General features: G+C 41.8%; 1 protein-coding gene across 13 annotated transcripts in view; it reads left to right on the top strand.

Moving 5' to 3' along the window:
- SLX4IP (SLX4 interacting protein) overlaps positions 1–24,692 on the top strand; it is a 138,431-nt gene that overhangs the window by 89,445 nt on the left and 24,294 nt on the right. For all 13 annotated transcript variants that reach the window (XR_013345780.1, XR_013345779.1, XR_013345777.1 and 10 more), the window contains 2 exons: positions 6,720–6,797; positions 9,443–9,531. Coding sequence is in view for 9 of the 13 variants with exons in the window: in XM_077814082.1 (XP_077670208.1) it covers positions 6,720–6,797; positions 9,443–9,531 (167 nt within the window). In the remaining 4 variants the exon portion in view is untranslated. The remainder of the gene's footprint in view (positions 1–6,719; positions 6,798–9,442; positions 9,532–24,692) is intronic.

Below are 24,692 nucleotides of genomic sequence, written 5' to 3'. Positions count from 1 at the left end.
AATGCAAGGTCATTCCCTGGGGAAGTTTCTTTAGTAACACAGTTTTTTGGGGTTTTTTTAAGAAAAAATCCATTTGGCTCTTTTAAGCTGTTTCAGTGAAAAAGAAATTTTCTTCTGGTTTAAAGGATGCAGTGTCAAGTTAAAATGTTCTATCTATAATTGTATATATACATTTTTAAAGCAAATGTGTTACTAATAATCCAATAATTTAATTGTAATTTACTGTTCACAGTTTATTCTTTTAGCCTATTTGTGACACTTCACTCAGCCTGGACAATGAAAACAGAATGTTCAGTCTCAGCTTTGGTTTTAGTCCATTTCTAATCAGTTTCATTTTGTTTTTCATTAGCTCTGTTGCATGGATTGCACATGCTTCAGTGGAATGTTCTTAATAGACAACATGAATCTGGAAACCGCTTCTGTCTTCTCTCTTTTCCATGCCTTTTGTTACAAGTAATCCTAAAGATAACTATTAGTGAAAGAGATTTTAGGAGAAAATATTTTTTCATCTTTTTTACTTTGTGGTTTTGACAGCATTTTGTGTTTCGTCATTTTCAGTGAGACTGCTCACTCAAGTAAAACTACACATTGCTGAATTGGGCTCTAAGAGGACATGAGGTGTACAAAAGTTGAGGGAGACAATCATTGACATACATATTCCCGTTAATTATACAAATACTGACTTTCCCCACCTGGTCCACAGCCTCTAACCAGTGACACATTGTCTGATTTATTTTAGTGGAAGTGGATCTTGAGAAGGCATTTGAAGGGGAGAAGGTAGTAGCCTAATGGAGCAGTTCAGGGAGATTGCTTCATGTGTAATGGGTGGCAGTAGGGGTAGGCAGTGAGAGGAGTATGCAAGTAGGCATCTGAGGCTCGCATTGCTGGCAAATGGAGGCAGTAGGGGAGAGAGTCTGAGTTTTAAAGTGCCTTTAAGGTCAGGAAGGAAGGTAGAACTTGATTTGGAGGGAGAAGGGAAGCCAGTGGCGGCTGCAGTGGTCAAAGTGATAGACTAAAAAGATAACCTTGGCTGTTGCATTTTTCATGGATAAGAAGGAGGAGACAGTGTGGATGTTCAAAGAGGCCAGAGAAGAGGAGTGCAATAATCAAGGGGGGAGATTATGGAGTTTTAGTTGTTTGAGCAACCCAAAGTTTGCCTTTTTGGAAATTATATAAAGGAAAACATGGCAAGATTTGGTTGTGGCCTGGATGCACAGGAGAAAATTTAACTGACAGGAAGGATGGTACTATTCTTAACAATAACAAAGAAAGAGGGGAGTGAGGAGAAAAAGAACACGAGTTACATTTTGACCATATTTTGTATAGGCTTGACAGAATCCAATTTTTATAATTTTGACATTTTGACATATTGATGTTTATTTTTAAAACATTTTTAGAGTTATATCAATATATATTTTCACAGTTGTGCAAAATTACGAGTCTAAAACTTTTTTATTGTTTATATATTTAAATTTTCACAGTTGTGGGAAATTATGGGGGAAAACAGGCAATGGGGAAAGAAAACAATAATTATTTAATGACAGTAAACATTGAGAGTTAAAAAGTTAAAGTTTTATAACTGTTAAAACACAAATGGTCAACATCACATATCAAAATATACAAAATAAATATCCTTAAATCAGAGACATTTGGGTGGAGTATCGATTTGTACTATATAAGAATATACATCTTCTTACATTAAACAATTCTCGGTGTGTGTTGGAGCGGAGGGTGGGACAGCCAAGAAAATTAAGTGCAAAATGCTACATTAATGCAATGTAATGGGTAAGATTTTCTGTCTACAAAAGTAAGAAAATTCCTTAATATGTTTCTCCTAGTGACTGTAACTCAGCCGTAATGCACATATATAGGATCTGATGCTGCAAACACTTCCGCATGTGAAGAACTTCACTCAATGCAAGTAGTCCCCGTCTCCTCGTTCATGATCTATTGTCAACTTAAACGTAATTAGGCTTGAAAGGATTTGATTTTTATGAATAAATGTTGGCAAACATCAGTTTCATGGTACACACACAAATTGACGAAAAAATAGGTTCAGAATGAGCATGGCTCTTCAGTTTACATACGTTCACTAATGTGATGGTGTAATACCGAATGAAGAAGTATAGTTGCTAAGAAGTTAGACCTCATTGCTTTTCAGTATATTAACTTAATGTATGTAGAACACTTTGAAGATGAAAAACCCTATCTGCTGTAAATGTTATTAGCTTAATCTCTATAAATTAATATACAGCATATTGAAAATTCAGGCTTTATATTTAGGATTTAATCTGTGCAACAATGTAATGTTCTGAATTTATAGATTCTACACATCACTTTTCCTTTCCAATTTAATATAACAAGTTCACATTTTTTATATTTCATGGACTAAACTATTTTAAATATAAAAGTTGTATTTTCAAATCAAAGGGGCAATTTTAATCCAAAACAATATGTCAGAAATTTAAAATGGCTGAGCCGTGAGAAAAAATTAGATATTTTGGAAAACAGCAAGAAAAGCTGTACAATCAGAAATGTAGGAGTGTCAGGTATGAAAATGTTTTGAGTGCATTCGACCTTCTTAGGCCTGTCTTGTGGTTTTGGAGAAGACTTTGCACAATTCAGTAGCAGAGCCAAGCAGGTGCCAGATTTTCCTGGGAAGTGAACACCTGCCAGGCTATTCCAGATAACTCAGCAGCTCAGAGGCATTTTCCCAGGCTCCCAGATGAATGGTCTCTAATAGCCGTGAGAGAGGGCTTTCCACTGTTATACACTGTACCACAGGCTCTTCTTGGCAGCCTTGTAGGAAGCTCAAGTCAACTTGGCTGTAATTCCTTTGGAAAACAAGTGTTGCTGGATAGTTTTACAGTATAAACTCAGTGTCTGATATTTCCTCTCAGTGTCCTGGGACTGTGAAATATATCAGGCAGGGCAAATTACCACTCCCTTAAAATGCATTACTCACTGGAGCACATTGTTTCTTAAACTAAACTGCATCCTTGCTAGGACTGTATTTATTCGGTCATGTTTTGGTTTCCAGTGTCTCAGGAATTTTTTTGGACCTCTGATATCATGACTTAGATGTACAGTTTCAAAATCAGAATATCCTCCTCCCAATAGAAGTCTCATTTCTGCATTATTTACTGTAAACATGAAAACATTTTTCCGATTTCTGTGTTAGTAACCTACATGTAGGAGGTTGCAAAGTGCACAGGCTCTTCAGGTAGGAAAAAGAAGGCATTTCTGTAGTATCTTCATTTCTTGATCTTGTGAAGAGAATAGGTAATTTGCAGATATTTTTCCTTGGAAGAAGCAGAAAGAACTCTACAGTGTTAGTAGCATTGCAGCGCTGTTGTATTATCAGTTGACATTGGCACAGCTGTAGTTTTGCTAAAACAAACTGATGTTACTGGATGGAGCAGTTCAGAAGTTCCAAAGACATTAATGCACTAGCAAGAGGTTTTTCAAAAATATTTGTTAAAAATGGAATATAATGTTCTTTTAACATATATTACACCCCAATTCCTGGCATGCAGCTATCCACATCTTAAAACACAGACCACAATTAGCAATAACAGGCACCCTTACTAGCATTCTCAGCAAAGAGTGGAAGAATGGATGGGTATGAAGACTGAACTTCTCTCTTACTATTAGTGAGAGTTCTTCCAGTTCTGAGTTGATGCACTCTCATGAAGCAGTGTGGCAAAGCTTGATCAGCCATGGCTGATGCTGTTCCTTCTCTTTTATCCACAGGGGTTATGAACATGATAAATGGAGGACTTTGGTCTCTAGAGCTGTCAACAGTAGTTTTTACGCATTGGTTTCACTTTAAAAAGAAGTGTACTTACTGCTAGAACTGACTACACAATGTCTACATTGTAATTTCTTTTCACTGCACGATCATACATTAAATACTCAAATATTGATACAACTGTGAAGAAAACAATTTATTAGGCGGGTTTGATGAACACAAGTTTTAAATCATTGCATGTAAATATTTTTCACCTCCTAAAAGAAATAGTGAAGAAAATTATTCCTGAGGTGCAGCAATTGTACCAGTTGATGCAAACAGACACAGACTGCATTAATCATTTAAGTGATAAACCTTGGCTGCTGGAGCTGCTATACTGATATGGTATCCCCTACTGACTGATCAGCAGAATGGTATTTAATTGAGCTTCCATTAGAGCCTCATGACAATATATCTTTCCTGCTGGTAGAAAGGTTCCACAAAGGAAGAATCAATGAAGGGGGGAAAATTAAAGAGACATATTTAACAATATCTCAAATTACATTTTGGACATATCATGTATGATTCTGTCACCAACAGAAGTCAACTTGAAATCATGCACTAACAAGGGGCAACTGAACTGAAAATACCATAGAGCTGCGGGGGTTTTGTCTTACTCCCAAGAGCAGACATATTGTAAATCAGAGGTCGTTAAGATCAATTTGAAACTCTGCTCAGGTTGTTAGTTGGTCATATATGATTAAAGACTTACTTCTTACAGGACACCAGAACAGCAGGAAAACTAAACAGATAGATCTGTCACTCCCATTCTTAGAAGAATCTCGGGCATGAAGCATTGTGTTTTAGAGTGTGGTGGGAAATGTAAAATATTATCACCTTTTGTTTGATGTTTTAATAAAAAAATACGATGAAAGTGAAGTGCTTGTTCAGTGTTGTGAGGTACATTCAGGCGGAGAGGATTTCCTCATTTAGTTATCCATTTTCCTCATTTAGAGACTGGTTGGTAAATTTGTGTTTTTACTAGAGATGGTCAAGATTTTTTTAGAAGGAAGAATTTTTAATCTGAAAATACCGATCCATCAAAATAGAAACTGTTTGTGGAAATGTGTCAGTTTAGATCAAAGTTTTGTTGGAAATGTTTATCCGGGTGTGGGGGGAGAGTGTGTGTGTGTGTGAGAGAGAGACACCCCCCCCTGCACCCAAGAAGAGCCACTAGTCCAATGGTTAGGGCACTCATCTGGAATAAGAGACCCAGGTTCAAGTCCCTCTTCTGAATCGGACAGATTCAGACTGTTGGCTGTTGCAGAGGGTCGCTCTTGTGTGCTTTTTGTGAAAAGTTTTAAGAGGTCTAGTTTCGGATGTGGAACAAAAACAAACTTTGAAACCTTGAAATTTTTCACAAAATAGAATTCTTGTTTTTTTGCCAGCTCTAGTTTTTACAGACATCTCTCTGTTCCACTGTTCTTGAGATCACAGTGGAAGGCATTGTACTGTCACACTTACACTTTGTCTACAGAAAGCGCAAAGTCTTGTCGTCTTTGATTTGGCTAACCCCACTGACAGTGTGTCAAAAGGATAGCGGGTGCCAAACTGGAAATACCTAACAACAATTTTCTTTAATCATGTGCTGTAAATATGCAACTAATAAAGGTGATGGACTGCATCCAAAGTGTTCCTTCTCTTTAAAGGGTGGCTTAACTTGATACATCTTGACTCGATCTTTAAAGGGAGTCAAGTATTCAGTTGTCTTCCGAATGGAAAAAGATAGCTGATAAATTATTTAGGGACTGATTATGGTAAATAGGCACGGTATTGCATGAAGGATGGTGTGGTGGAACACCACTGCAGGGGTTGCTCCCAGAGGCACTGTGCCAGCTGGGAAGCTCTGGAGCATGCAGGAGGGAATGAAGCTGCATTGTCATCCTTGTGCTGTGGTCAACATCCGGACCTTCTGCTCCTGGTTAGCTCTCCTGGCTGGAATTGGGATGGGGATATGTGGTCCTGTGTCTTCCCTTGCCTTCTTTCTAGAGTTGAGAATGGCAATATTTATTTATAAGCTTTTCTGTGGCACTTGTCACCGAGGTATCTGAGTACCTTGTGACATCCCTGTGAGGTAGGGAAGAATTATTATCCCTACTTTACAGACTGAACTGAGGCACAGAGAAACTAAGTGACTTGCCCAAGGTCCCACAGGAAGTTGATGGCAAAGCAGAGAATAGAATAGAACACAATTTTTTTGGAGTTGCAATCCAGTGCACAAGATCATCTTTCTAGCCTTCAGAACCTTTATAGCACAAGGATTCTAAGTGTGGTCAGCCGCTGGGAACGAGGCTCCTTTGCACCCTATACCTCCCTGTTGGCGCACCCATGCTGAGGCTGGGCACAATTATTGATCACCACGTAGTATATATCACTGTGATTAAATGTAGCCTGATCTTGAAGGGTGCTGCTTTTCTTGTTGAACTGAATGGGATTGGCAGATGATTAGCATCATTCAGAATCTGCTCATAGCTGGCATCTCCATACCAAACTTTTAAAAACTTTACATAACTCAAGGTCTTTCTCTAAAAAGCAATTAGTTAAGAACATTTTCAGTTGCCTTCTTGATTTGTGTGGGTGCAACGGGGTCACAATGAACAGGGTCTTAGACTGCAGAGCTGTTCGTCTGGCACCTTTTGTGGGCAATTAATTTATTGAAATTAATTTCTGTGATTGGATAGCAGAACCGATCAATTTTAAAATCCAGTGGTTTTTTTTTTTTTTTTACTCTGCTGCACATTAGTTAGTTTATTCTTGACTCTAAGAAGTTTTTATTAAAAATACTGCTTTTGGAGAGATGCACATTTTGTAAGTGAGAGCTATGCCTTCCTTTCCCCAAACAGTCAGGAGATCTTTATAGGAGATGTGTAGCACACTGTGAGAACAGAATGCCCTTACACTTATTACATCACTCTGTTTAATGTTTCAGGTGGCAATTTTCACATTACAGCCTACTTCATAAAGAGATGGGTCAATCTCCGTTGTGTGGTGGGGAAGCAGTATCGCGGTAAGCAGGCAGTTTCTTATTCCGTTACTTAACATTTAGCACAATTGGGAGAAGGGAGTAAATCATAAACACAGCGTTTCTATTAGAATTTTGATTCAGTTCATTAATTTCTGTTATTGTTGTGGGATTTTTTTTAATCAAAAATATTTCCAAACAGTTGTTTGTGTGTTTTATTTAACTTTAAAGTTGCTTTCTGCCTGCTCCAGAATAATCAGCTCAGTCATACCAGATTTGATATTTGTGATGAGGCTTAGCATTTTACTGAGTCTCCACAGGGTGAATCGACCAGAGGTTGCACTCCGATGAGTCATATCATATCATTTATGGCATCAACTGTATGGTACAAGTGTATGCAAGCAAATGGTTTCATTGGGCCCACTGCTGTAAAACCCCTACATAGGTGATGTCATTGGGCCAGATATTTTTCTTCTTCATGTTTTTCCAAGCCAAGATGCTCTGTAAGGAAGTGATATCAATCCTGTTGCTTCAACAACAATAAAAAGGAACCATAACAATGACTGCCCTTTCAGTTGATCTTTTAAATTTAAAAGAAAAATAAAGTAAATCAACTAAGCGGCCTTAAAATCTTTTAACTGCTTGAATAACAATCTTAGTAATGTCTCTTACATTTTATAGGGTTTTATTTACCATGTTTATGGACATTTGTTAAGTCTCTTCTGTTTCAATTAACTACTAATTTTGTCTAACTTCATACTGAGTGCAGAGATTAGAGTGTTGATTTTAAGTATTTCAGCAAAGTTATACATTTTCATGGCTGTTTTGGAATATTAGATTATACTGTAATAATGTCTTTTACATCAAAACTGTATTTGTTTTGGATCTAAGCTTTATTGGAATTTTACAGGAAGTATTGTAGTCTAGTGACAGATTTGTTTTGTTAACCAGCAAGAGACTATCTGGCAAAATGTAACAGTTAAAGCAGCCAAACTAAAATGTATTTGATCTACCAATACTATCAGAAAAAATTCTAAGGCCACGATCCTGTAACGAGCGCCACATGAATAGAGCCCCCTGCTCCCACACAGAGGTCGTTGAAAGACAGTGGCCAAAATTTGTTGTTGTTTCTTTGTCATTAATAATAATTTTTATTATTAATAAAAGCTGCTGCTGCACTCTAATAAGTATATTTCCTGAGCTAATAAACACTTCGGCCTCAGCAGTTCTTTTAGTCAGGATACATGTAATACCGCAATCAAAAAGAACACATTGATTATCATCTAAGTAGAATTCTGTATTTTAAAATTGAAACTCATGTTGCATTGGTTCATTTTACAGTCAAAGCTGAAATAACACCCTGTCAGAATGCTTAATATCTGAGGCTAGGAGCAACCCTCCTGCATATGCATCTTTTCCTTCCTGTGCAGAAAGTGGGGATTACTGCCCCCACTCCCCATCCCAGCACCACTCCTTATTTCCTCTGGAGCCTTTCTGCTTGGAGCTCTGCAGGGCTTGTGGGTGAGACCAGAAGAATAGGGATCTGACTACAAGCCACTGCACCAACCCACAGATCTAGTAGTAATTAATACAGCATTAACTCTTGTAAAGTTACCTTCATGGCTCCTGCTTAGCAGCCATAGGAGGACTTGGCAAATGGCTGCACAGAGCATGCTGTCAATGAAACAACACAGTCTTGTGGAGAAGCAGCCGTCCATGCAGATAGCTCCATATTCCTCCCCTGTTTGCTGCCCTTTGATGGGATGTTCTGAGGGAAACTGTGTGGTCAGCCTCATTGTTTTCCTGCCTATCTTACCTCTTCCCCCTCCCATAAGACAGGATGTTCTGGCCCATTGTTATAAAAGTCTGACAATTTCACATATAAATCCTAAATAAAAATATGCCATTTTAATGGATGTGGAAATAATTTCAGATTGCTAAAACAGAACACCCTCTCTGTCTCTGTCTCTCTCTCTCTCTCTAGTATTTTTGTTACTAAATTGAGTGATGCCTGATGTACTCTATTCTTATAAGTGGTTCAGAATTGTTGTTACTGGATCCTCTTCCCTCTAGTAATCTCAGATGATTAAGAAGTTTTGTTGTTATGTGTTAACTCTGGGAACTGTGTTTTAGGAGTAGGATATGTGAGATCGTGATGGTAAATGGTAATAAATCGTTTAAACACTTTAAAATCACCTTAGTCATAGTTTGAAAGATGTTTTCCATATGCCATGTTATGTCCAATTTTCATGCTATACATTATACTGATGTTATAAACATGACAAAATTTTTGAGATGAAAAGATGAATCATCAGACTAGCACAAAGGAAATCATGCTGAATGACTTGCCTGTGGGTTCCATGTGATACATTTGTCCGGGGCTCAGGTGGACTAATTTGCAGCCTAGTCTTTTCTCTGGAGAACTGAGCTTACTCTGCCCTATTGAGAAATGAATGATTTACTCCCCCACCCAAAAAAAACCCCAAAAAACAAAAACAAAACAAGTGAAGGGGGAGGAGAGAGTGGGGAATTGCAAAAAGTGAGGAGGGAGAAAAGAATTATTGTGCATTTTAAAATGTCGGCTGCTTTGATTTACAAAATGTAGTACACGTATACGTTGCCCTTATTAAAAACTATATTATATACTGAAAGATACATGTAATCTTTTTGGGGTTTGTTGTTTTGCACAGAGCTGCGTGTATTTCCAGACAAATTTGTGGTTTGTGTCACTAGACTTGAATCTAATCCCAGTCTTTGGACAAGCAAAAATGGAGCATTGGTATGTATGGAGGAGTACTAGAATAGTCTGATTTATTGTTCAGTGGTGAGACATGTTTCTGTGTAGACTTAGTCATTCAAATGCTAATCTGATATTTTCTAGGGATGGAAAAGATCATCTAAACAATTGGGCCAAGATGTTCAAAATGGGAACCTAAAGTTAGTCTCCTAAATGCATATTTTGTCACCTAAGTGGTCTGATTATCAAATGGACTGAACACCCAGCACCTCCCACTGAAGATAGTAGGAATTGCTAGAAGCTCAGCACTTTGGAAAATCAGGCCACTTATTTAGAAACCTAACTTTAGGTGTCCATTTTTGACTACTTGGTCTTGAAACCTTTTGTGTTACCAAATATTAAGATTTATAAGGTCCACTGTATTATTTGTTTTGCATATTTTTTTGGCATCTCTGTTCTATAAGACAACTCATAAGGGTCAGCGGTGGCGCTGCTGGAACAAAATATGCTCCCCTAATAAATTTATGGGGAAAAAGGTATTGCTCCGTAGTTCATTACCAGTAAAAATTATTACTTATATATTTCATCTAGAAGGCTCTATCAGGGTCAACAGCTTATGAATCTTATACTGCAGTTAACCACTGGTTGTCTCATGAGTGCTAACATTGACCCAGGTGGCCTGTTTTATAACAGGCAGTTTCTTTTGCACTCATGATGAATGTCATAAATACACATTAAGGTCTGTGCATGTATTGTTGGAGTGATTAATGGAAATATTAATTTTAAACATTAAATTTAATTGAAGTCCCTTTGTAACAGGAAAGTTTCTTTCTAACATCAGCTGCGAGGGCTTTGTTATCTTGGTCCCAAGATTGATAAACACCACAGGATAAGTAACCCAGCAAAAAAAGATGTTTAGGTTGCTCAAAAGAAAATATAGTAAACTGCTTTTGAAAATATTTTTGTTGCCAACCTGAACAAAAAAACACTACTCTCACAACATGTGTTTTAAAAGCCACTCAGATTCCTTAAATTGGGACTATTTAACATGCATTTTGACTGGAAGAAAAACCCTGTGATTGGGAAGTGAATTATTATATTTTTCTTTTTAAAGTTTCTTGTAAAACTCTCTTTCCAATTTGAGAGAGTTAATTTCTCCAAAAAGCAACAAATAAGAATTCTCCTCCTTAGTTTCCCTTTCATATGATTCCTATTAGAAGAGGAAAGGCAAGTGAATAATGTACTCCTGTCAAGAATATTTTGATTGTTTCACATAAATATTACAATATTGATTTTAAATTGTGGTAACTTAAAACTTAAATTCATCTGTACAAATCCCTAATTATTTAAAAAGTGAACTTAACATTTCAAGGGCTTGTTCTATGGGGCTATTCATGTGAGTAAAGTTACTCAGGTGCCTAATTCTTTGCAGGATCAGACCCTAAATCAGAGAGCTCTCCCATCAACATAATAAAACCACCTCAATGAGCGGCGGTAGCTGTGTCAGTGGGATTTCAGATCCCTTTGTGCTGTTCTAGCAGCAGCGTCTGCTGCTACAGTCTGCCCCACTATGTATATGAAATCCTACAGCACGTGCTATCGTAGTACTAATGTGCTTGCTATGCAGTTTAACAGGAAGTATGCCTGGATTCTGTACTAGACTGCAGAAGCCTCCCCCCAAATTCTCTTCTATGGCATGTTCTGTGATTTAGGTGCTTATTATGACTCTATAGCTAAGATGTTCTGAATTGGGCTTAAAATAGGGCATACATTTCTCTACACATAGATGGTCTTGAAGTATAAAACATCATCCAGTGTTACTTTATATGCCCTTTGAATTTCGTATGTAGTATTTGGTTGGTTTTGTATAATAAATTTGCAATAGGAAGTGTTTGAAATTTGTCTCTGGGTTGTTCAGGGGTTCTCATGTTTTATTGTTGACATGCATCTTTAAAACCAATATTGTCAGGCAGCTGAACCTTGAGGAGATCTAGTGCAACAGGTAGTTTTTGAAAACAAATCTTTAGGATTAAGGGTAGTTTTTCACTTTTAATCTTTATAACCGAGAGTTTATTCTTCAGTGACTGGTGCATTTCTTTTTCAGAGAAACTAACAAAGTTAAAAATGGCTACCATCTCCCATTATCCTCAGTGGGAAAGAGGCCATAGGTTTCCCTCATTTAAAATGGCTACCATTTCCTTATACCTGCTGCAGGAGGAAGTTTTTAGGTTGTACTTAGCAGAGATGGCCACTATCTCCTATTGTCCTATCGAGGGTGAAGCCACGTTGTCTTCAGGGAAGAGGTTCCTTTATGCTGTCATGGGGCAGATATAAGAACTGTGAGGAGCAAGTGAATTTTCAGGCTTTTGGAATACAAGGGAAAGGGAGGGAAAGTATGTATTTGGGGGAAGAAGGTGGGGGAGGGGAATATGGAGGACAGGGAAGAAACCTTGGGTGTGTGGAGCAGGGAGAGAAATAAGGGCCGGTGTGTTGGAGTGGGTTCACTAAAGGAATTGCTGCATGAGAACAGAGTTAAGGTTATGGTGTATGGGCTCAGGTGTATGGTAATTTTAGTAGACATAAGGTGTGTGCCTTTGGGTTGGGGAATAGAGGATACTGTTCATGTGGATCGCATGCTAGGTGTTCATGTGTAATCTTTGAATAGCAGTGTCTGATGAGTTGTAGCCTGCACAGTGCATGTCCTTGTGTGCCCCTCACCCAAGGGCACATGCAACTGTCCCTCACTTCCCTCCAATGTGGGATCTCAGTATTGTTCTTACAAGTGTCACAGAGCCCCTTCTTTGAGTCTCCCTCTGAATGCTCTCACCTTGCTCTCAAGGTGGCCTTTCTGATCACCATTACATCAGCCAGAAGAGTCAGCAAACTCTAAGCTTTCAGGATCCCAACAAGGGGAAGTCAGGGCCAAGGGTCAAAGCAGGGGCAAACCTGAGGCTAGGAGTAGCTAAGGAGTTTGTAGTCAGTTCCAGGTCAGGGTTAGAGTCCAACTGAGGTTTCAGGGTCCGAGTCAGGAGATGAAGTCCAAAACAAGCCGAGGTCAAGCCAGGAGCTCAAGAGCACAGAACAGGAACAGTCATGGCAGCTACAAGAGATCTGCGCTGTTTCCTGGACACTTCCTGAAATGACCCTGGGGTTTATATAGGGCAGGGAGCCATTCAGAAGTGCTGGGGCTGCTGCCTGTCAAACCCTTAAGGCGGAACTTCCCGTGGTCGGTGTCCACAGTGAATCATGGTAAGTGGAGCGCCGGCTGGTTACAGCTGCCACTTAGTGGCAGCCTGGAGATGTTAACTGTGCGATAGCTCTGCAGGCCTGGGTTCTAGACCTGTGAGGTCTTACACAAGCTCTTCCTGCTAACCCACCTTGCACAATATTCCACAGGGATAAGGTGGTGTTGAGTCTTCATCCCAAATTTTTCCCAAAATTGTGTCAGACTTCCATTTAAATCTGTTAATCTTCTCATTTTCTTTCCAAATACCCCATTCCTCTCCAGGGAAAAAGAAACCTCACAACTTGGATGTTTCTAGTGCCTTGTTGTATTAATAGAACGAAGCCCTTTAGGCAGGCTCCTCTTCTCTTTGTTTCCATAAGTAGCTCTTTTAAGGGGCGGGCCATTTCTTCCCAGAGAATATGTCACTGGATTACCCCATGTTATTTCAATCTGTTTATCATATGGCTGGCACGCCTCTCCCTCCAAACGTCAGAAGCACAGGATGCCTCCTCTGCAGTTTTTAGAACGTCCTCATATCTGAGATCTGCAAGGCAGCAATATGGTGTAATTCCCTTACTTTTGTTAAATACCACGCCCTTGACTTGGCTACAAGATCAGGTGCCAGATTTGATAGGATTGCGTTACAATCACTATTAGAGCTGGTCACAAAATTTTCATCTAAATGGTTTTCTGACCAAAAAAAAATATGTTTTTTTTTTGCAAAAGCAGAATTTTCCATGAAAGAACTTCAGTTTTGCTGAAAGATTTTGATTTTCTGTTGGAAAAATTGAAATGAGGGCTCCCTGGCTGCCTGCTTGGAAGCGTCTTGTCAATTTCACTTTCAACAAATTTTCTGGAGACAGAGAGCAGGAACACTCAACCTCCCCTGCAGCTCTGGGAGCTGGAGAGGTGCAGCTACTGGACCCAGAGAGGCACAGAGCCCAGCTTCTCTTCCTCCACACCTTCCACTAGCTCTGGGAGCTGGTGAGAGAGAGAGAGCTCCACTTTGTAGACTGCCCAGTGACCAGGCAACCCCGGGCTTCCATAGTCTGTGGCTCTGGGCCAGCCTTGTCATGCCAGGGATTCCAGGATCCCTGCCATGGAGTTGGGAGCTTGATAGACTTGGGAGCCGTGACTCTAACCAGAGCTTAGATCCTGACTTCATGGCAGGGAGCCTGGAAACCTGAGAATCTCAGCTCTAGCCACAGCTTCCAAGCTCCCTGTTGTGGACCCAGGAGCTTGAGTGTCTTGGGATCAGCTCCCAGGGTCTGTAGCTCTGGGGCAGCCCTTCCAGGTGGACTACTCAGAGTCAAGGGACCCCAAACTTCCAGACTTCTGGGCTAGCTTGCATCCCAGGGAGCCAGATGGCCTGTGTGTATGGAGGCCCTAGGGTTCCTGGCCCAAGGCAGTCCTCATGGTGGGGCTATCCCAGACCTGAAGAATTTGAGAGCTCTAGTAGCTGCAGAGTGAAACTGATACTACTTCTTCGAATGATGTCCCTTTCGGTGCTCCACTTCAGGTGTCGGTGTGTCCCGGTGATGTCAATCAGAGATTTATGGCACCAGCGTCCATGTGGGTCATGCATATGCAGCAGGCATCTCATGGTACCACGTCTAGCATGCGCATGACCCAAGTCCTCCAGTTCCTTCTCAACCATCCTCGGTTGAAGATGGAGCTCTGGGGCAGTGTTTGTACTCTCGCCAAACCTTTAAAAAAGATAGCAGTTTAAATAGTCTTTTAAAAGTTATAGTTAATGTTACTTCCCCTGTTTACCCTCCCCGCACTGGGGATCAGTTAAGCGTCAGAGATGCCTGGCACCCAAGGCTTTAAGCGATGCGGCTTTTGCCACGAAGCAATGCCCATTTCAGATGGACACTTTTTGTGTGTCCGATGTCATGCGGAGATGCATATCCTGCAAAAATGCACCCACTGCAATAATCTGAAAGCGAGAGCCCAGCGTGACTGAGATCTCCGCTTGAAAATTATACTGATGGAGAAATCTCTCCAACCAGAGCCAGACCAATGGACCTCCTTTCCGGGTACTCCCTCTGCAGGGACAGGAGACATGCCTTCCTCTAAAGGACTGTAGAAGAGGGCGCAGACGTGTCCTCAGAGAGCACCACAGAAACATAAGTGGTCTCCTGCCAGGTCACTACCCCCGATACCAACATATGTTCAGGTGAGCACCTATGATACTCTGGGCACCTCTGGCACTACCGAGTCCCAAGCAAAGCAGACAGAGTCGAGGCACAGATGGCAACATGCCTCCTCCATGGTACTGAATTCACCCAAAAGGGACCCGTTGCTGAGTGTCTCCTCAGGCACCATGCCTCCGCCCTCAGCATCAACATCATAGTTGGCACTGGTTGAAAAAACCAAGTCGGCACCAACCGCACCCACTAAATTCTTCACCAGGCAGTTTTGGTCGAGGGTTTGGACAACCTCCTTCACCAGGCAGCGCTGTCACCTGATCTGTCCCCATGCTTTTGACACCACCTTCGCCCATTCTGCCACATCTGGAAGTCAATAATAATGGACCAGTGGGTGTTAGAGATCATACGATCAGGATATACCATCCCCTTTACCTCCCGACCACCTACCCTACCCCCCTCTCCATCCCTCTTCAGGGACCCTTCTCATGAGCACCTGATACAACAAGAAATCGATCATCTTTTACAACTAGGTGCCATGGAACAAGTACCTTCGCAATATATGGGGAAGGGGTTCTACTCCCACTTCTTCTTGACACAGAAGAAGAATGGGGCATGGAGACCTATTTTGGATCTCAGGAAACTCAACATGTTTGTATGCACTCCAAAGTTCAAAACGCACTCACTGGGCACGATACTTCCAGTGCTGCAAAAGGGGGACTGGTTTTCACCCCTCAGCCTCCAAGATGCTTATTTTCATATTACTATACACCCCACTCACAGGAAATTTCTGCCTTTAACAGTAGGACACAAATGCTTCCAGTACAGAGTACTACCGTTCGGCCTATCCACTGCACCAAGAGTTTTCTCCAAAACCCTAGTGGTAGTAACGGCACATCTGCGCAAACAGGGAATAACGATTTTCCCTTACCTGGACGATTGCCTTCTCAAAGGCCCAACTTAACAAGAAGCATTGGACTCAGTCCAGACAATGATCACATATTCAGGGATCTAGGACTACAGATAAATGAATGAAAATCCACTCTAATCCCTGTCCAGCAACTGGACTTTATCAGGGCACATCTCGATGCCGTAGAAGCCAAGGCATCCCTGCCCCTGAATGTGTTCACAACTCTGACCTTATCTCAGAGGTAAGAGTCAGCCCCCAAATACCAGCTCATACTGTCTTGCAACTGCTAGGGCACATGGCAGCCACAGCATTCATGGTACGACACACAAGACTACATATGCACTGTCTACAGGACTGGCTGAGCTTGGAGTACATACCGAGCCTTCACAAACCATACTGTACCACCCTGTGTCCTGGATTCTCTACACTGGTGGACAAGATCAGAAAATGTATGCATGGGCATCCCTTTTCAACAGGAACCCCCATCAATCGTTATCACAACAGGCACCTCGCTGATAGGCTGGGGCGCCCATATGCACCTGCGCATGGTTCAAGGCAAATGGTCTCCTGCAGAGACTCAGTTACACATCAATCTATTAGAACTATGTGTGGTCCGCAATGCCTGCAGACACTTCCTACCGCACTTAAAGAACGAATTCATTCGCATCATGACTGACAACATTGCATGTATGTTTTTCATCATTTGACAAGGGGGTGCTCGATCTCACTTGCTGTGCACTGAAGACATGAAACTGTGGAACTGGTATATACACCACAACATAAACATTTCAGTCTCCTACCTTCCTGGCTGTCAGAACACAACGGCGGACACGCTAAGCAGGTACTTCTCTTGAGACCAGGAATGGGAAATGAATAGGAGAGTTTTGCTCCCCATTTTCCACTGGTGGAGCACTCCCCCAATCGACTTGTTCACATCCCCAACGAACAGCAAATGCGCAATGTTCTGCTTGAGAGTGGGGATGGGACCTCGGTCACTCGGGTTCGCCTTTCTCATCACATGGGTTGCATAACTCATGTACGCTTTCCCACTGATTCCAATGATATCACATATGGTACACAAAATTTGAACAGACAAGGCCAAGGTTATCCTCATAGTCCCAACATGGCCCAAAAAAGCATTTTCCCCTTACCTGATGTGCATGTTGATATGCGCTCCTCAAACTGTTCCTTATCGTCTAGACCTGCTGTCTCAGAATAACGGTCATACTCTTCACCTGAATCTGGAGAAACTCCACCTACAAGTGTGGTTCCTACATGGTTCCATCCTGGCGAACTAGTCAGCTTGGAACAAGTTAAACATGTGTTACTAAACAGCAGGAAAGTGACCAGGAGGAATACTTACTTTCAAAAATGGAAGAGATTCTCCTCCTGGTGTCCTGTAAAACACTTGACGGCCTCCACAGCACCACTACCATTAGTGTTGGAATACCTAATGGAGCTGAAATAATTGGGTTTAGCAACAAGCTCGATCAAAGTCCATTTTGCAGGCATTACTGCGTTCCAGCATGAGATTGACGGGAACTTGATTTTCATGCACCCAATTACTAAATGCTTCCTCACAGGTCTCCAGAACATTTATCCAGAAGTTTGCCAACCTACCCCTGCCTGGGACCTCAATCTGGTGTTGAAATGCCTCATCAGACCACCATTCGAAGCCTTAGCCACCAATTAGTTCCCTGCTGCATTTATTCATGAAAGTGGCCTTTCTGGTCACCATTACTTCTGCCAGGCAGGTGAGTGAGATCGGGGCGCTCATGGCCGATCCTCCCTACACAATATTCTTCAAAGACAAAGTCCTGCTACATCCGCACACAAAATTTCTACCGAAAGTAACATCAACCTTTCATATGAACAAACCAATCCATCTGTTCTTTCATATGAACAAACCAATCCATCTGTTCCCTCTGAAGCACCTGGCATGAGCCACTGTCAGGGCTGAATGGACCATTGGTCTGACCCAGTATGGCCGTTCTTATGGTCCCAAAAGATATAGTATACAGTTGCTATATCTGTCACAGAAAATATATTGGTTAAATCAGTAATTTAAAAATTGCATTATAAAACACTAGATGAAAAATTATGATAGATACAAACCATCATGGATTCTACAAAGATTGTGCCACTTGAATCAACCAGAATTCTTGAAGTTGTCAACGACAGAACAGATATAGGAAAATTGCTTTTTTTTTTTTTTTAGAGTCAGCCCCCAAGCTTTTGACAAAGTCCCTTGCAAGAAACTGTTAAAAAAACTAAGTCGTCGCACACTAAAAGATGTAGTTTTCCTATGGTTTGGAAATTGGCTGGTCCATTTTCAGCATGGCAAAGGGTAACAATTGTGTACCCCAAGCATCCATACAAGGAATGCTGATGTTTAGTATATTAATTATCTGGAGAAGTGGATGAGCAGTGACATGGCATGATTTGCATATTACACACAATTATTTACCATTCCCAAGACAAGACAAGATAAGACTGTGGAGAACTTCAGAGAGACCTAGCAGAGCTGCATAGATGGGCAGCATGATGACAGATTAAATTCATTGTTGCCAAATTCAAAGTAATAGGGTTCTGTGTTAACTGTAACAAAAAGGGCCTGGATGTCATAGATAATTCAGTGTATTCTGTTCAGTAATTTCAGTCGTCAAAATGCATGCAAAATGTTAGATGCATACAGAATTAAATAGAAAATACTGAACATATCATAATGCCAATATATAACTCAGTAGCATCCACCCATTGGAGTACAGTATGCAGCTTGGGTCATGCAAGCCCCAGCAAGATATAGCAGAAATAGAAGGGGTCCAGTGGCTGGCAATACAAAAGATTAGGTACATGAAAAGACTTCCTTTTGACATGGTGTTGAAATAATAGGGACGCATTCCTGCAATCCTTTACTGAGGTGAGTAATCCTTTCTCATGGGTACTTCATTTGACTTAAATCTAACTACTTGCTTAAGGGCTGTGCATCTGTGAAAAGTTTTGTGGGATCATATAACTCTTTTTCAATACCTAAATAACTTTACATTTTAATGGAACACTCATGACTGCATTCTTGCTGTCCCAAGGGCCTCCAGCAGATAACCAGCAGGATTGTTTTGTAGAGCAAACCATCCTCTTACCTTCAGCAGAAAACTCCATAGCAATTAATAAGAAATAAATTCTATATCTTGACTTCAAAATAAACTGAAATAAATATAGTATAAAGAGACCAAATGTCATGAAGGGATTTTGGGCAGTCTCTAATTTCTACAGTTCAGTGCTATCACTTACATTCAGCCCTTACACAAACACACTGCTGTCAGACTTTGCTCACCACTATCTCTACCCTTCCCCATTCTTCTGTTCACATGGAATAAATCAGTGGTTTTCAAACTGTGGGTCACGATCCAGTACTGGGTTGCGGAATGTAAGGCACTGGGTCATGGTCATCACCACTGACAGAGCCATTAAAAGTCCTGTTGGCGGTGCTGCCTGGCTAAGGCAGACTAGTCCCTACCTGTTCTGACACTGCCCTGCGCCACGGGGCTCCACATGCTGCACCCCCCACCGACCACCAGCTCTGTACTCCCATTGGCCAGTTCCCAGCCAATGGGAGCTGGGCGGGCGGTGCCTGCAGGCAAGAGCTGCACGGAGCTGCTTGCTTACCTCCACCTAGGAGCCGGACCTGCTGCTGGCCACTTCCAGGGTGCAGTGCGGTCTGCGGTGCCAGGACAGGCAGAAAGCCTGCCTTAGCACCCCGCCGCACCACTGACTGGGAGCCGCCCGAGGTAAGCCCGCACCCCAACCCCCTGCCCCAGCCCTGTACCCCATCCTGCACCCCAAACCCCTCATCCCCAGCCCCACCCTAGAGGCCTGTACCCCCAGCCCAGAGCCCTGACCCACTCCCACACCCCATTTCTCTGCCCCAACCCTGAGCCACCCCTCCAACCCAGAGCCCCCTCCTGTATCCCAAGCCCCTCATCCCCAGCCCCACCCCAGAGCCTGCACCCCCAGCCCAGATCCCTGACCCACTCCCGCTCTCCAACCCTCTGCCCCAGCCCAGAGCCCCTCCCACACGCCAACCCCCCTCATCCCCAGCTCTGCTGGGCTGGAGGCTTCAACAATTTTCTGGGTCGCCAGAAAAGAAGTTTGAAAACCACTGGAATAGATAATGGTTATAAACTGACAGAGATTGAGTTTGAGGATATCTATTAAATTAGTGAGAGCTCTACTACTTTTCACTTTATTTCTTCCCCAATTTATATAATCTAATCCATACTAAAATAAAATGAAAAAGAATCTAAAAGTAAAAAGTCTGTCCTTGGTAGTAATATTTCCAGAGCTTGATTGTGCCATTATGATACCAGGCTAAGACCTGCTGGTACTGCCTGTTTTATATGCCTTGCCTAGATATAAGTGGCAAGATCAAGGATATTACTGTTAACCTTTCTAAGGTCTCCTACAGTCATTTCACATGGTATCATAGTTATATAAACAATGCCATTCTTTTACCTGTTGGTGTATTGTTTTTTCTAAGTTTAAGTCTTATCCTTTTATACTAAAAGCTTATTTTTCCTGGCAAAACCAGATTTTTTTTTTTATAAATGAAACACAGTACTGTGTAACTCATGTTCTTTAATCAATAGTTTGTTCTGTTGTTACCCAGCATATAAATCCAGAACAAAGGGAGTAACTGTTGTCTATATAGAAAAATGAACATAAAGGGTATCTAACTGTTTACACTATATGTAGTGGATGCTTCAGTGGATGATTTAGTTGGGGATTGGCCTGCTTTGAGCAGGGGGGTTGGACTAGATGACCTCCTGAGGTCCCTTCCAACCCTGATATTCTATGATTCTATAACATTTAGACTTACCAGACAGGTGAGAGTACCCTATTTTCAGCTGACTCAAAGCTACAATACAGGATTGCATTACTTTTTCAGGAATCCATGTAACATTTTGCTGTTAGTCAAGAAGTTCCTTTGTCTTGAAATGTGTAATAAAATAACTGATTTTTTGCTTTTATTTTATAAAAAGTCATTTAGAGGAGAACTTTTACAAAGTCCTTTTGCATACCTTTTGGAGGGAGGAAACTTACAATTGAGGGAAAATTGGTTGATGGTACAGGTGTCAGAAAAATACTGCTCTTTTATTAATACAAAAAAATCGGGTCTCGGTATGTTTTAAATCTGCCTTAAATTTCATTAAGAGAAGTTCTCAGATTGACTGAAAAAAACTGCCTTTTTCTCCGTTCTCTTATCATCGGACACACTCACCACGAAGATACTATCTGTGAATCCACAGTTCTGAGTCTTGTGGCATCAGCATATGAAATCAGGAGTGTTTTATAGTTCAATCAGTTAACACTGATTAAATATTAATTAACATTTTTGCCTTCAAGCAAACATGTAAAATGTGTATCACATGTGTCTTAAAGCACATCAATATCACATTTGTTTTAGCCACCTTTTCTTCTGCGGCATTAGGAGTGTCTGTACTTGATCATTTCTGTGTTCTGAGTTTCAAGTTGTTAAACTAATTATTAGTGTTACAATATTGTAATTTTTGATACTATATAGTCACTTTATTTTAATTAAGTTTCATTGGGAGTTTTTCCTATTTATCGGTTGCCCAGCTCCATGCCACTTTAAGTAACTCCAGAATCAATAACAATTAGTCTGAAATATACTGCAAAATTTCCTAAACTTGTATTAGAAAAGTTCTGGGTTCCTAATCATTCCGTTCTTTGCTAGGGAGCACCAAATTCTGATGATCACACTCTTCTTTGTTTTTAATATCAGGGGTTTTTTAGAGTTCTGTCTAATGTTGAAACTCTTGAAACATGGTGTATACCTGTGTGGACTGTTTGATACCTGTGTGGACTGTTCTCATGTCAAAATATCCATCTCCCTTTTGGTGTCAATAAGAGAGTTTCTAGGACATAAGAAAGTGATTATCATGAATAATACCATAAATGGGCTATTTTCTACTGAATAGCCATGACAGAATAATTTATAGATTAATTTTTTTAAGTGACCAGTGTGTTTAAGAGACTCAGATTTTGGTACCCAGCTTGAGATATCTTATAGGGCATGGTATTCAGAGGCAGGTATTCAGCAGCCCTGAAAACAAGCCCCCTTTGGAATGTCCAGTGTTGCTGACTCTCACAATTTTATTGTGAGTCTCACCACATTTCATGTTTTTCATAAAGCACCATCCCTTGAACTCAACTCTATTCTGAGAGAACCTCGCTTTCTCTCAAAAGGAAAGTAAATATGTGGCCTTCATGGTCCTGGAAAAAAGCTCAAAAATGTGTCCCAAATGCACCTTAAAGGCTCAGAAGGCAAATAAAAAACCTATTTTTTACTTTTTGTAAATATCAGGATTTTTAAGCCAGTCTCCTGGTTTTTGGGGACCTGACTCCTGATTTTTGAGCACGCAGGGTTGGCAATACTTGGTTTCTCAAGTTAGGTACCTAAATTCACCAGTCATTTTTTTGAAAATGTGAGTCTTATGTTTCTGAAAAGAGCTTTACTGGGATGGGCCTAATCTTGCCCTAGACAGTACAAAACAACATAGGAAGTTTGGCAAGTAAAGTATTCACTTATGGAGACAAGTGAGGGTGGATTTTGATACTTGGTAGTGAAGACTTCTCAGATGGCTTCCAGAAGTTGTGCATAGCTTCCTGTGTCTTGCATCGTGCAGGTCAATAGGCCTACCTACCCTAGAAGAGAAACTGTCCAAGGCCCATGCTTAATAGCAACAATTTTTTGAGTTCATCAGGTTGTTAATCAAATTTCAGTCTGGCCAAAAGGTTGTATTATCAAATCCCTCAACATTTCCTAAACATTTGCAATCCGAACTGGGAAACAGTTCCCATTGGCAAGAGTTAGGGGATGTGATCCTTTTAGAATGTTTAGCAGCACATCAGTGGCCTGGAGATTAGGACCATCCAGACTTTTTAAAACTTGGCATAAAACAAAATTGTGTAACTTCAGCCAAGGAATGGTGTAGCTTCAAATTAGCCAGCAAGTAGAAAGAATGTTACTCCTTTGGTACTTGAAAGCCCTCGAGATTTGGTGTCCGGTGAAAGCTTCCTGTCTGTTACTTGTCTTTCAGGGAAGAAAGCTTATGTGCACCTGCTTAGGGTATGCTGGACTCTTATAAATAGAATCCAGGGCACAAGAGCGTCCCTATACTGGGGGAAATGGGATATGGAGACATGAAAATGATACATTTTGTGAGGGCCTCTCTCAGGGTAGGGAGAAAAGAACAGCAGGACAGGGGCAGTGTCCCACACTTTCTTTATGAATAGGGCGTTCAGTTGCCCTAACTTGTGGATCTTGGGATCGGCCAGAGGCTAGAACCATCTTGCAGTCAGAGGCCACAAATCTGTTGAGGCTCTTTGACTGGCTGGGAGCTGCCTGTTTTGAGCTACAATTCTACACTGGTCTCACCTAGGACTTTCAATCTCCTGATAAGTCAAGCTTGGACCATCTTTGAGAGCTTATACCTGGTCTGGGATATTCTCCATCTGGCACGTAGGGATGGTCCGTCACTCACCCTTTTGTCCCTTGACTAGAAGGAGGCATTTGATAGGGTGGATCGTGGGCACTGTCCAGGTAGTCAGCTTCAGCGTTCTGTTTTCTAGGGTTCCTCCAGGTGCTATATGCCTCTGCAGTTTCTGGTCAAACTCAAATGGGCCCTGACCGAACCTGTCATCTTTGGTCGAGGAGTGCATCAGTGTGCCCCCAGTCTGGCTTTTGTCATTAAGCCCTTCCTCTGTCTCCTCCATCAGGGGTTGGTGCTCCAGGAGCTGTACTTGCAAGTCCTGCCAGCATACTGGGACATTTGCCTCATGGGCCAGAACCTGTGATATCTGGTGTGAGTGGAGACTTGCCAATACATCTCTTCGGCAGCCTCCCCATCCAAGTCAGTTGGGTCAAGAGCTCTGGCCCAGTGGTTGGAACTGGGTGTCAGGTAGGCTTGCTCTCACCTGTGCTCTGTGCCATCCAGTAGGGCATGGGTTTGCTGCTCTATCTTGGCATCTGTGTCTCTACTACCAAGTCGTCCCTGCTGGTTAACTGAACCGATTTGGAGGCCCATGTGTCTGACCGGCTGAAGGCATGGACAGGGTTTTTCCAGTGCCTTTCCCATTGATGCAGGTCTCTGGTCATCGAATAGCTGGTCCTCTCCATGCTCTAACCCCATCCCTCATTACCCTGGCCAGTTTCCAGAGAATGGTCCTGGAGATCTTCTGTCCAGAGAAACAGTGAGCCTTTGCATATGTCCTGAGCCTCTCCCTAAAAGAGGACGGTCAGGACGTGATCTGTGTCAGGAGCCAGGTTCATACATTCCAATTCCAGGCCTTGTAGATGCTCCTTTATAGTGCTCATAGTCCAGCCTGGAGCCTGCTGGTGTACACTGACCTCTGCCACCGCTAAGGGCTCCAATAGGACTAGCAGCTCTTTTACATCAGCCTGCAAAGTCTCCCCAAAGATCTGTCTGAGTAGCCAGTCTTTTATTAGGATCTCCAGAGGACCTGAAAGCATTCTGTGAGAGCAGGTCTGTAGTGGTTGCTGGAGAGAAGACCTTCTCCTAGAGCTCCTGCTGCACAATCCCCATCCTTATTCACAAGTGGTGGAGACCCCTTCGGTGTGCTGGAGGTTGATCCTGGCTGGTATCACCTGAATCAGAGACCTCCTGGACCATGGCCGGTGGGTCTGGGTGGACTTCAGGGTGCTCACCCAGCGCATGCAGTTGATAACCCCTTGTCTCCCCCTCTGTGTGCTCCAGGAGGTAAAGGCCACCCTGCTCTCCAATTCTCTTGCATATCTTATGCGGGTCATGCAGGATGTGCACCCTGTCTTCCTGGCCCTCCAGAGCATGATGCCAGGATCCCTGCCCTGTGAAGC

The sequence above is a fragment of the Eretmochelys imbricata genome, chromosome 3, assembly GCF_965152235.1.
Source record: "Eretmochelys imbricata isolate rEreImb1 chromosome 3, rEreImb1.hap1, whole genome shotgun sequence".
Taxonomy (NCBI): Eukaryota; Metazoa; Chordata; order Testudines; family Cheloniidae; genus Eretmochelys; species Eretmochelys imbricata.
This window is presented reverse-complemented; position numbering and strand designations above follow the sequence as displayed.